The sequence below is a fragment of the Lampris incognitus genome, chromosome 6 (assembly GCF_029633865.1).
Source record: "Lampris incognitus isolate fLamInc1 chromosome 6, fLamInc1.hap2, whole genome shotgun sequence".
Classification (NCBI taxonomy): Eukaryota; Metazoa; Chordata; class Actinopteri; order Lampriformes; family Lampridae; genus Lampris; species Lampris incognitus.
This window is the reverse complement of record NC_079216.1, coordinates 50,454,839-50,467,555: the sequence shown is the minus strand read 5'-3', so window position 1 is coordinate 50,467,555 and position 12,717 is coordinate 50,454,839. Positions and strand designations below refer to the sequence as shown.

The 12,717-nt window shown below is 43.1% G+C and overlaps 1 protein-coding gene across 1 annotated transcript; it reads right to left on the bottom strand.

The window, feature by feature from the left end:
* Positions 1–330: 330 nt before the first annotated feature.
* LOC130114442 (carbohydrate sulfotransferase 1-like) lies at positions 331–11,502 on the bottom strand. The gene is made up of 5 exons (XM_056282325.1): positions 11,119–11,502; positions 8,031–8,244; positions 5,667–5,893; positions 1,537–1,754; positions 331–667 (listed from the first exon to the last, which is right to left on the bottom strand). Exons 1-5 carry the CDS (start codon positions 11,470–11,472, stop codon positions 331–333), a joined length of 1,350 nt encoding a protein of 449 aa, XP_056138300.1. The 5' UTR covers positions 11,473–11,502.
* Between the last annotated feature and the right edge of the window lie 1,215 nt (positions 11,503–12,717).

Below are 12,717 nucleotides of genomic sequence, written 5' to 3'. Positions count from 1 at the left end.
ATTACCAATCATCCTCTGGTTATACTCTTGCCAGCTGGAGAGGGCTTAAGATCATTTGAAAGAAAGAAAAACCTTAGATTCAAAGTGGAATCCGCTCTTGCATGAGAGCTACAACACAGCAGAAATGCCAAATCCTACGTAACAGAGTCAGACGTTTCACAGAACAACTCCATGTATCAGCAAATCCTACTCTGCCATAACACTGTGAGTACATTCATGTCCTTTCCTCCAACAGAGGGCTTTGCAGGCTGATCAACCAATCAATCAATACACAATGCAACCTTGGGAGCCTTGGTTTCTTTAAGCAATTGGCAAACAATGTCTTTGATGTTACAAAGATGGTAGGAACGTCCTGTCCTCTACAAGTGAGTATGAAAGGTTCCTCAGTTCTCCAGCATGCGAGACTGTCTTGTACCCCAGAAGCTCGAGTAGGGGCTGGCAGAATGTCTGTGTGTACATCACCATGTCGAAAGACAGCTTCTGCCTCCAGTTCTCTGCGTTGGCCGCTGAATTGCGGATGGTGCCGTACTTCTGCCTGGACGATAGCTCGCTGCTGCCCCGGGTGTTGTTGAGGATCCATTCCTCAACGCTGTGGTCAAGGGATAGGCCCAGGAAGTTGTACAACTCCCTGGCCCTCTGGAGGGGAGATCTAGCTAAGTCCTCATATCTGGCATAGGAGAATAAATTACGTTGAGGAGATAAAAAAAGAGGTAAAAGCATGTTTTAACAAAAGTTTTAAATTTGATAGTGAGTTTATAAAGTAACATAATAGTAGCTACCCTCAAAAAAATCCTTAACAGCAGTAGTATGCCATAATAGCATTCCTCTTGAACAGAGTGGACAGTAGATATGATGCCCAAATACAGTATAATATTAGGACTGTGATGTATGGCCACAGGAGTCAGATGACATTAATAATAACAATAATAATTACAAAGCACTTCACATTGAAGGGGGTAACTCACTTCAACCACCACCAATGTGTAGCACCCACCTGGGTGATGCACGGCAGCCATTTTGCACCAGAACGCTCACCACACATCAGCTTGAGGTGGAGAGGGAGGAATCATTGAGCCAATTACATGGAGGGATGATTAACTGGCCAGATGGAGAGAGCCAGGTTGGTAATTTTGTCAGGACACCGGGGAAGCCCCTACTCTTTTGAGATAAGTGCCATGGGATCTTCAATGATTACAGTGAGTCAGGACCTCAGTTTAACATCTCATCTGAAGGACAGCATCTCCTATGGCACAGTGTACCCACCCATCACTGCACAGGGGCATTGGGATTTGATATTTGTTGTTTTTATTAAGACCAGAGGGAAAACTACCCTCTACTGGCCCACCAACACCACTTCCTGCAACAACTCAGTTTTCCTGGGAGTTCTCCCATCCAAGTACTAGCCAAGCCCATACCTGCTTAGCTTCTGTCATTTGGCAGAGCCAGGGTACATGTTGGTATGGCTGCCAGCTACATTACCTCCCTTACTGGCAAAACCGCCAACTACATGTCCCCATATTATGGTATTTGACTCACCTGAGCAGCATGTACTTCCCTCTAAGCCAGGCTGGTCTCGCAAGGCCGGTAGACACAGAGCTTAGGAAGTCTTCGCAGACTGTGTTGATCTGTCCCAGGTCTAGGTTATAGGGACGATGGCCAGTAGCCCTCCACAGACGCCACAGCCGATAGGTGTCTCTAAATGTCTCTATGCGAGATGCCAGGATACCACGTGGGTCCCGGACCAGCTGTACAACCTTTGATAATAGAAGAAATTGAAAAAGTTGAATTTTGTCTGAGAAATTTCAAAGTGCTAAAAAAAACCAAGTCATTCACAACAGCACTGGTTGCTTTGAGGAGCCTATCTCCCCACCTGAAAAGGCTATGGGAAACACTAGACATAGTTTTAGGTGTATCCGTAGTGTTTTAGAGGAATATCCTTTGAGATGTATAGGAAAAACTTCAGTGACACCTGTGGCAAAAAGGTCAAGGGTGTGAATTGGGTTTTTGTTGTTTGTTTTAGTGAAATCAACCTGCTACTCAGCTATAGCAATCTAATTTTTGAATTTCCTTCAACCTAATGTCTCAAAGAAGGTCCTTCTCACTCTCCAATGTGGCATTTTTTTACATCTTGAAAAACATAAATCTGAAATACCGTGAATGTGATTCAAAATGAAACTGACACTGTATCAACTTGATCACAAGAGGTTCCCAAAAAGTTATGAGTCATCATATATGACTTTCGATCACGTTGTGACCTACCTACCACTCATGTACAGGTAAAGAGATATTTGAAATTGCCAATCAAAAATACAACTTGTAGAAGACCAAATATTTTACATTGAACACATAAATACATAAAAAATGTATAAAAAACGTTCAAAAGTGCAACATACATTTGTGTACCGAGCAGTGCACCATAACATAAGCATGAGGAATATGAACGTTTATGGTAACACAAATAGGCTACAAATAAGGAAGTGTTGTCTCTAAGGATCTCGGCATGAGATGCCAGGATACCCAACCTCTCTCTATCTGGAACCACTTAACAGATAATCTTTTTCTATCAGCTGCTCCCGTTAGGGGTCGCCAGAGCGGATCATCCGTTTCCATCGCTTCCTGTTCTCAGCATCATCTTCTGTCATAACAACCACCTGCATGTCCTCCCTCACCACATCCATAAACCTCCTCTTTGGCCTTCCTCTTTTCCGCTTCCCTGGCAACTTCATCGTTCGTATCCTTCTCCCAATATACCCAGCATCTCTCCTCCGCACATGTCCAAACCATCTCATCTTGCCTCTCTTGCTTTGTCTCCAAACCATCCAACCTGAGCTGTCCCTCTAATATACTCGTTCCTAATCCTGTCCATCTTGGCCAATCCCAATGAAACTCTTAGCATCTTCAACTCTGCCATTTCCGGCTCCACCTCCTGTCTTTTTGTCAGTGCCATTAACTCCAAACCACACAATATAGCTGGTCTCACTAACATCTTGTAAACCTTCCATTTAACTGTTGGTGGTACCCTTCTGTTGCAAATCACTCTTGACACTTCTCCAGCCACTCCACCCTGCCTGCACTCTCTTCTTAACATCTCTTCTGCACGCCCCATTACTTTGAACAGTTGACCCCAAGTATTTAAACTCATCCACCTTCGCCACCTCTACTCCACGCATCCTTTCCATTCTGCTGTCCTCCCTCTCATTCACGCATATGTATTCCATTCTGCTCCTACTGACTTTCATTCCTCTTCTCTCCACTGCATACCTCTACCTCCCCAGGCTCTCCTCAACCTGCTCCTTACTCTCATTACAGATTACAATGTCATCTACGAACATCATAGTCCATGGAGACTCCTGCCTGATCTTGTCCATCAACCTGTCTATCACCATTGCAAACAAGAAAGGGCTCAGAGCTGATCCTTGATGTAATCCCACCTCCCCTTGAACCCATCTGTCATTCCAACCACACACCTCACCGCTGTCACACTTCCCTCATACAATATATATCCTGCACCACTCTTACATACTTCTCTGCCACTCCTAACTTCCTCATACAATACCACACCTCCACTCTCTGCACCCTGTCATATGCTTTTTCTAAATCCACAAAGACACAGTGTAACTCCTTCTGACCTTCTCAATACTTCTCTATCAACACTCTCAAAGCAAACATTGCATCTGTGGTGCTCTTTCCTGGCATGAAACCATACTGCTGCTCGCTAATCATCACCTCTCCTCTTCACCTAGCTTCTATTACTCTTGCGACAGAAGGGTACCAGCAAGAGTTAAAGGGAAGGTTTACAAGATGGTTGTGAGACCAGCTACTATATTGTGTGGTTTGGAGTTAATGGCACTGACGAAAAGACAGGAGGTGGAGCTGGAGGTGGCAGAGTTGAAGATGCTAAGATTTTCATTGGGACTGATGAAGAAGGACAGGATTAGGAACAAGTATATTAGAGGGACAGCTCAGGTTGGATGGTTTGGAGACAAAGCAAGAGAGGCAAGATTGAGATGGCTTGGACATGTGTGGAGGAGAGATGCTTGGTATATTGGGAGAAGGATACTGAATATGGAGCTGCCAGGGAAGAGGAAAAGAGGAAGGCCAAAGAGCAGGTTTATGGATGTGGTGAGAAAGGACATGCAGGTGGCTGGTGTGACAGAGGAAGCTGCAGAGGACAGGAAGAGATGGAAATGGGTGATCCACTGTGGCGACCCCTAATGGGAGCAGCCGAAAGTAGTAATAATACAAACATAGTAGTACGTGGCTTTTATATATCTGGTTAACTTGAGAAACTATAATAACTATGGTTTATAACAGCAAAAACAAAATCAGGAGCGTATGTTGAGCCCATGGCATTAGTGTAATTTGCCAGCATGACTTGAAGGTATTTTTGGAAAAACTCTTAATTTGTCCAACCATTCTTCAATGTGTACCATCTAGTGAAGCGGGGGGGCGACAAATAAAATGTGAAAAAAAAAACTTAAAATTACAAAAATAAAATGTAGTGTTGATGAACACAGCTGTCACCAATCATTGGTCAATAATCAGAGCTCTGCTGAGTTGAACTCAATGTGAGCTGATGGTCTAGTTCAAATCAAATCAGAGTCATGTTACTATGCCCTTCCTTACATAACAGTATCTATTGTATAATAACTATCACAATGAATGTGACAAGGGGCCATCGCTCTTGTCTGGCAAGAGTGTGTTGTATTCCTGCAATTGTGTTTTCTCATATCTGCGTTCATCTGTATTTGAGATATCCTTGTCGGTGTGTGGGTGAGTTGAGTTTGCTTGCATATAAAACGTTTCTTTGTGTGTGTGCTTGTGTATTTGGGGGGGCCACAGTTGGTGTGACAGCGTGTTCGATCAATATCAATTTATAACTACATTGATTGGTCCATCCAGCCATCCACAACTTGTCAGTTGTTCACCCAGTGAAAAGTTGTTAAATGGATGGATGACTTATTTAATCAGACAAACAAATGGGACCAGTCAGTGCAGCCATTCAGATAGACATCATTTGATCAGTCCAGCCTTTTTATTAATGAATGATTCAGCTCTTTCAATTACCAAATATGATTTATTTGACTTGCAAAAACGTCCGTCTTTCCCTGCCCCTCTCTAAACCCTTATCACCACTGCCTATATTAAGCCCAGCTAGTAGCAACGCAGGCATTGTTTGTTTTAGGGTCAACTTTATTAGCTAGCAAACCACTTGCAATTAACATTAGAAATGTAGCATAACAGTGAAATATACACATGACTGTCTATTTCATTGTCATTCCTCTCCCTGTCACTTATATTGCACAATATATTGTCTCTAGCTATTAAACTAACTAATATTTTATTGTAAAATACAAGCAACACTCTATTTGAAGTCAATAACAATAAATCCTTTATACCAGGCTTGTAGCCCAGTCTGGCTTCATCAAATATTGCTGGCCATGGAGTGGTGGAGACAGGTTTGGATGGGATATAAAAACCATGGAGATGTCTGCCATGAAATAAAAAGAGAGAGAAGAGGGAGGGATGTAGAGAAAAGTTTTCCTCTCTACCTTCAGTTCTCACTCTTTTTTCCTCTGCTCTGTCCTCTTATCATATTAGGTGACTTCACAGAGTTGAACTGATGACCCAATGGCCACTAGTAGAGAGACATATTAGTTATATACCTTCAGGTTAAGTCTTGGATCCTCCACTAGTGCTCTCAGGTCTCCAACATGTGGGATTCGAACCGTCTTGATGGCTGCGTGCCGTTTGTCCCTGCACACCTCTGCAGCTAGCGACACATTGAGGGCCCCACACCTCCTCACACACTCCCCCTCATCCCCAAGCACCAGGCCTCGCTCTACAGGGCCAAGGGAGGCTTCACACACCGGAGGGGAGCACAAAGCTCTGCCTAAGGAGTGAAGAATGACACAATGCAGAATAACATGCCACAGCATGATATATGGGGGGGGGGGGGGTTGATCTCCTTATGGAACATTTCTGTGTTTTTGACACATTGTATTCACAGTAAAATTCATATTTTCAAATGACGGTGACCAGACTAACAAATAATAATGTTGACAAACCTGATTTTCTTTAAACAATGACCATCGACTAGATAATCAACAATATAAACTTGGGTTTTCCCACTGGAAGGTGAACCAATATATTACGTCACCTGGTGCCAGTTTAAATGTACTCCAATAGGTGAAAACGATTGACAATTGTCATTTTAGATGTACTAAATGTTTTTTGGGTTGATTTTAAAAAAAACATTTTTTTAGGTTTTTAGGTTGACGGACGACAGATGGAGAGATCAGGCAGGAGTCTCCGTGGACTATGATGTTTGCGGATGACATTGTGACCTGTAGTGAGAGTAGGGTGCAGGTTGAGGAGAGCCTAGAGAGGTGGAGGTATGCACTGGAGAGAAGAGGAATGAAAGTCAGTAGCAGCAAGACGGAATACCTATGCGTGAATGAGAGGGAGGACAGTGGAATGGTGAGGACGCAAATAGAGGTGATGAAGGCGTATGAGTTTAAATACTTGGGATCAACTGTAACGAGGAGTGTGGGAGAGAGGTGAAGAAGAGAGTGCAGGCAGGGTGCAGTGGGTGGAGAAGAGGGTCAGGAGTGATTTGTGACAGAAGGGTACCAACCAACAAGAGTTAAAGGGAAGGTTTACAAGATGGTTGTGAGACCAGCTATGTTATATGGTTTGGAGACAGTGGCACTGATGAAAAGACAGGAGGTGGAGCTGGAGGTGGCAGAGTTGAAGATGTTAAGATCTTCATTGGGCGTGACGAAGAAGGACAGGATTAGGAACGATTATATGTATTAGAGGGACAGCTCAGGTTGGACGGTTTGGAGACAAAGCAAGAGAGGCAAGATTGAGATGGCTTGGATATGTGTGGAGGAGACATGCTGGGTATATTGGGGGGAGGATGCTGAATATGGAGCTGCCAGGGAAGAGGAAAAGAGGAAGGCCAAAGAGGAGGTTTATGGATGTGGTGAGAGAGGACACGCAGGTGGCTGTGTGATAGAGGAAGATGCAGAGAACAGGAAGAGATGGAAATGGATGATCTACTGTGGCGACCCCTAACGGGAGCAGCCGAAAATAGTAATAGTAGTAGTAGTACTAGTAGTAGATGATGTACTAAATGTTTTTCATTTCTATTTCCTTTCATATTTAAGAATGCAGATCAAGTTGAGCTCCAATTAAATGTGGAGTTGACATAATTACCAAATTTGATTGTTAGTGCCCTAAATCCAGTCTCACCAAACCAAATCCAAAAAAGTTGTTGGGTGGTCATTTTTATCAGAATATGCTTTGTTATCACAAATATATGAATGCTCCTATATATTTAAGAGTTTATTGTATGGCATGTTTTATGAAAGAGAAATATAAAAATATTGTGTTTTCATTTGCAAACAGTAAAATCAATACTTTTGAAATAGAAGTGTTAGCATTGCTGTAATTTTAATTCATTGCTGCAGCAAGAGAACCACGCAAACTTCCCACTCGGTCCCCTCTAAGACATTTCTATGGTACCACAGAGATTGTGTGTGAAGGGCTGTGTGCATGAGCAAGTGGGGGTGGGGGGTGGTGGATAATACCTAAATATTAAGCGATCTAATGAAATAGTACTGTCTAAGTAAAATAACCATGTGTGGTAGCCTGGGCTAATTCTTCTCAAATGCAGCCACAGTCGGCATTTGAAATGATGCACATAGCTAAAAATAAAAAAGAGCAAATCTGTGTTTGAGTCATATGCACTCTATCTTACAGCAAATGGAGCTGGTGAAAAGATATCTTCAAATGTTTTTTGAGGAAAACAAAAAATCAAGCTTGAATTTTTTTTTCTCTCTCTGCAAGGAAAATGATAAAAGATTGAAAGCTGAAATGGATGTAGGATATTCTGGAGGGTAGACTCTAAAAGCATATGACCCCCAAACCAGCTCTTGGGCAGATATGAAAGACCAAGGAGACTAATATTTTGTGCACTAAGAGTATAGGTTGAAACCAGACGGCTGCTGACGTCTGTGTCTTACTAGCTCCTCTCCTGAACAGCTTGTCAGTGGAGTGCTGGGTGGGACGGGGTCGTATGTAGCTCTCCAGGCTGTTGAGGTGACAGTGGTAGAGCGACCTCAGTAGGTCTCTGGCTGCTCCCAGCATCACCCTCCTCTCTGCTGGGTTACGACTTTGGGCCAGTCGAGGTAGAAGAGCTGACTGGACATGGTATAAGGGTTCAAACAAGTAGAAGACCTGGGGTAGAAGTAATCATGGGAAAAGATACTGGTCATCCGGCAAACGTTTTACAAAAGGCATATACACTGTACATAACAGGCACAACCCAGGAGTATCGACATGTAAAACCACAGGATCCAGGATACCGCCATTTGTAGCAATGTGGAAAACATTTCTGAGCCAAACAGGCTTGGTCTGAACACTGGCAAAGGGGCAAAGAGAGCCATTAGTGCCCTACTGGAGTTGAATGTGCACCCATTTAATCCATACATCTCTGTGTTTCAGCGGTTGTTGCTAGAAAAGCTGTCAGGCTGAATCAGAACTCCAGTCGACCTAAGAAGCTGATCCGGAGTACTGTCCTAAAAACGTTTTCTTCTTTTAGACACACTATCATTAACACTTGGATTTAATTCCAACAGAGAGTGCAGTGGCGAGGTATTGGTGGTGCTGCCACAGTGCCTCTTTTTTCAGCTCGGCCAGTTTCTTTTTTTCGTTCTTATTTTGGGCTGCCAAACAAAATGATAGAACCAGTATAGCGAATCCTGTAACAGTATCCATCCTATAGTTTGCATGTTCTCCCCGTGTCTGTGTGGGTTTCCTCCAGGTGCTCCGGTTTCCTCCCACCATCAAAAAGACATGCATGTTAGGGTTAATACTCCTGTCTGTGCCCCTGAGCAAGGCAATGGAAAGAAGAAGTGGATTTGGTCCCTGGGTGCTGCAGCTGCCCACTGCTCCAATACAACAGGATGGGTTCAATGCAGAAAACAAAGTCATTGTAACCGTACAATAACAAAATAAAGTGGCTTTCATTAATGTATTGAACATGTGACTCCTAAATGGATTTTAATGAGTACTGAATATGGAAAAAAATTTCACTGATTAATGGACATAGAAATTTTAATTCAAAGCCCTTCTGAAATATGAATTTAGTTAAATAAAATGTTCACGTAACAAGTTTCCTGTGATCGCTTATATATATGTATATATATATATATATATATATATATATATATATATACACTACCGTTCAAAAGTTTGGGATCACCCAAACAATTTTGTGTTTTCCATGAAAAGTCACACTTATTCACCACCATATGTTGTGAAATGAATAGAAAATAGAGTCAAGACATTGACAAGGTTAGAAATAATGATTTGTATTTGAAATAAGATTTTTTTTACATCAAACTTTGCTTTCGTCAAAGAATCCTCCATTTGCAGCAATTACAGCATTGCAGACCTTTGGCATTCTAGCTGTTAATTTGTTGAGGTAATCTGGAGAAATTGCACCCCACGCTTCCAGAAGCAGCTCCCACAAGTTGGATTGGTTGGATGGGCACTTCTTGCGTACCATACGGTCAAGCTGCTCCCACAACAGCTCAATGGGGTTCAGATCTGGTGACTGCGCTGGCCACTCCATTACCGATAGAATACCAGCTGCCTGCTTCTGCTCTAAATAGTTCTTGCACAATTTGGAGGTGTGTTTAGGGTCATTGTCCTGTTGTAGGATGAAATTGGCTCCAATCAAGCGCTGTCCACTGGGTATGGCATGGCGTTGCAAAATGGAGTGATAGCCTTCCTTATTCAGAATCCCTTTTACCCTGTACAAATCTCCCACCTTACCAGCACCAAAGCAACCCCAGACCATCACATTACCTCCACCATGCTTAACAGATGGCGTCAGGCATTCTTCCAGCATCTTTTCATTTGTTCTGCGTCTCACAAACGTTCTTCTTTGTGATCCAAACACCTCAAACTTGGATTCATCCGTCCACAACACTTTTTTCCAGTCTTCCTCTGTCCAATGTCTGTGTTCGTTTGCCCATCTTCATCTTTTTCTTTTATTGGTCAGTCTCAGATATGGCTTTTTCTTTGCCACTCTGCCCTGAAGCCCAGAATCCCGCAGCCGCCTCTTCACTGTAGATGTTGACACTGGTGTTTTGCGGGTACTATTTAATGAAGATGCCAGTTGGGGACCTGTGAGGCGTCTGTTTCTCAAACTAGAGACTCTAATGTACTTATCTTCTTGCTCAGTTGTGCAACGCGGCCTCCCACTTCTTTTTCTACTCTGGTTAGAGCCTGTTTGTGCTGTCCTCTGAAGGGAGTAGTACACACCGGTGTAGGAAATCTTCAATTTCTTAGCAATTTCTCGCATGGAATAGCCTTCATTTCTAAGAACAAGAATAGACTGTCGAGTTTCAGATGAAAGTTCTCTTTTTCTGGCCATTTTGAGCGTTTAATTGACCCCACAAATGTGATGCTCCAGAAACTCAATCTGCTCAAAGGAAGGTCAGTTTTGTAGCTTCTGTAACGAGCTAAACTGTTTTCAGATGTGTGAACATGATTGCACAAGGGTTTTCTAATCATCAATTAGCCTTCTGAGCCAATGAGCAAATACATTGTACCATTAGAACACTGGAGTGATAGTTGCTTGAAATGGGCCTCTATACACCTATGTAGATATTGCACCAAAAACCAGACATTTGCAGCTAGAATAGTCATTTACCACATTAGCAATGTATAGAGTGTATTTCTTTAAAGTTAAGATTAGTTTAAAGTTATCTTCATTGAAAAGTACAGTGCTTTTCCTTCAAAAATATGGACATTTCAATGTGATCCCAAACTTTTGAACGGTAGTGTGTATATATATATATATATATATATATATATATATATATATATATATATATACCGACATGAAACAGGCTTGTACTGTCTCATAAAGAATTTACTTGACTTGACTCACTGGATTTTATATATATATATATATATATATATATATATATATATACACACACACACACATATATACATATATACATTTTGGTTTTTTCATGTAAACATTTTTTGACCTTTTCGGCATAAACAGGTACAGTTGAAAAATTAAAATCTAACCTCAGGGTGCTGGTTAAACAGCTGGCCCAAAAAAGAGGACCCACTCCTTGTAGTGGCCAAAATCAGGACATGGGTCCTCCTGCTGTCATTGTAGGAGGGCAGAGACAACGTGGAGGAGGAGGCGGAGAGAAGCTCATCGCAGCCACGATCAAAGCCCTCGGGCGTCTCCTGCCCTGGCCCCGGTAGGGCCCCTAGCCCACAGTTCACCGCAGGGCCGCTGGTTTCCAAGGCAGGACCCGGGGCCTGGGAACATAGCAAGCTGAAGGGCTTGGCAGAGAAGGTGCGAATGGCTGTGTACTGGATGGCTATGGATGCTAATGCTAGAAGTACCACAGACTTCCAAGAACACTGCATGGTGGTCGGACAGATGCATCTAGATGATACAGCAGTTTCTGCAAGAAAGAAGAGCAGAAATATGGGTGACATTCAAAACAGGAGCCTATCGGGAAATAAATACTTTGACTGTTAAATACAAATAATTAGTGTAATAAAAATATTTAGCAACTTTTTTATGGTTTTCAAAACAATTACTATGTATTTTGTAAAACAATAATCGATAACAAATTACTATCGGAAAGGAACTAAGACCAGATATGAACTGGAAACCCAGTCACTTAACAGTAGTTATTGAGAGTATGTAAATAGGCGAGTAGTTAAAGATTGTTTTGAGTCTTTAAGCTGCATAATTTGTTTCAAATAATGTTTTAAAAATCGAAACTAATCTTCCAATCTAAGCTCCACCAGACCAGAGGGTAATTGCCAGGTCACTTTTGTTGTTAAACTAGGGCCCAAAAAAATCACCAAGCCTTACTCATCAGCAGATTCCTGAAAAAAATCCTAAACATCCCGGCACAAGGGGCATCCAGGTGGTGTGGCAGTCTATTCCGTTGCCTACCAACACGGGGCGCATCGGTTCGAATCCCCGTGTTACCTCCGGCTTGGTCGGCCGCCCCTACAGACACAATTGGCCATGTCTGCGGGTGGGAAGCCGAATGTGGGTATGTGTCCTGGTCCTGCACTAGTGCCTCCTCTGGTCAGTTGGGACGCCTGTTCGGGGGGGGGGGTAAACTGGGGGGAATAGCGTGATCCTCCCACACGCTACGTCCCCCTGGAGAAACTCCTCACTGTCAGGTGGAAAGAAGTGGCTGGCGACTCCACATGTATCGGAGGAGGCATGTGGTAGTCTGCAGCCCTCCTCAGATCGGCAGAGGTGGTGGAGCAGCGACCGGGACAGCTCGGAAGAGTGGGGTAACTGGCCAAGTGCAATTGGGGAGAAAAAATGGGGGGGGGGGTTCCAAAAAAAACATCCTGGCACAAAGAGAGATGATATGATCCTAATAGCTGTGTTCATTGTTTGCATGAAATTCTGCTGCTGCATTATTGTGAACGCGACAGCCATGTTGGATATGTTTGTGTCTCTTCAGTGTTACAACTTGACAATGTTCCTATGCGGGTTTAAATATGACAAGTTTCTCTTCACTACTCGGGGGACAAGCTCGCCAGAATCTTTCCCACCACAGACCCTGGGTGTCCGAGGTGCCATAGTCCAGCCTCGGTGGGACACGTGTTCTGGGCATGCCCATCTCTCAACAGTTACTG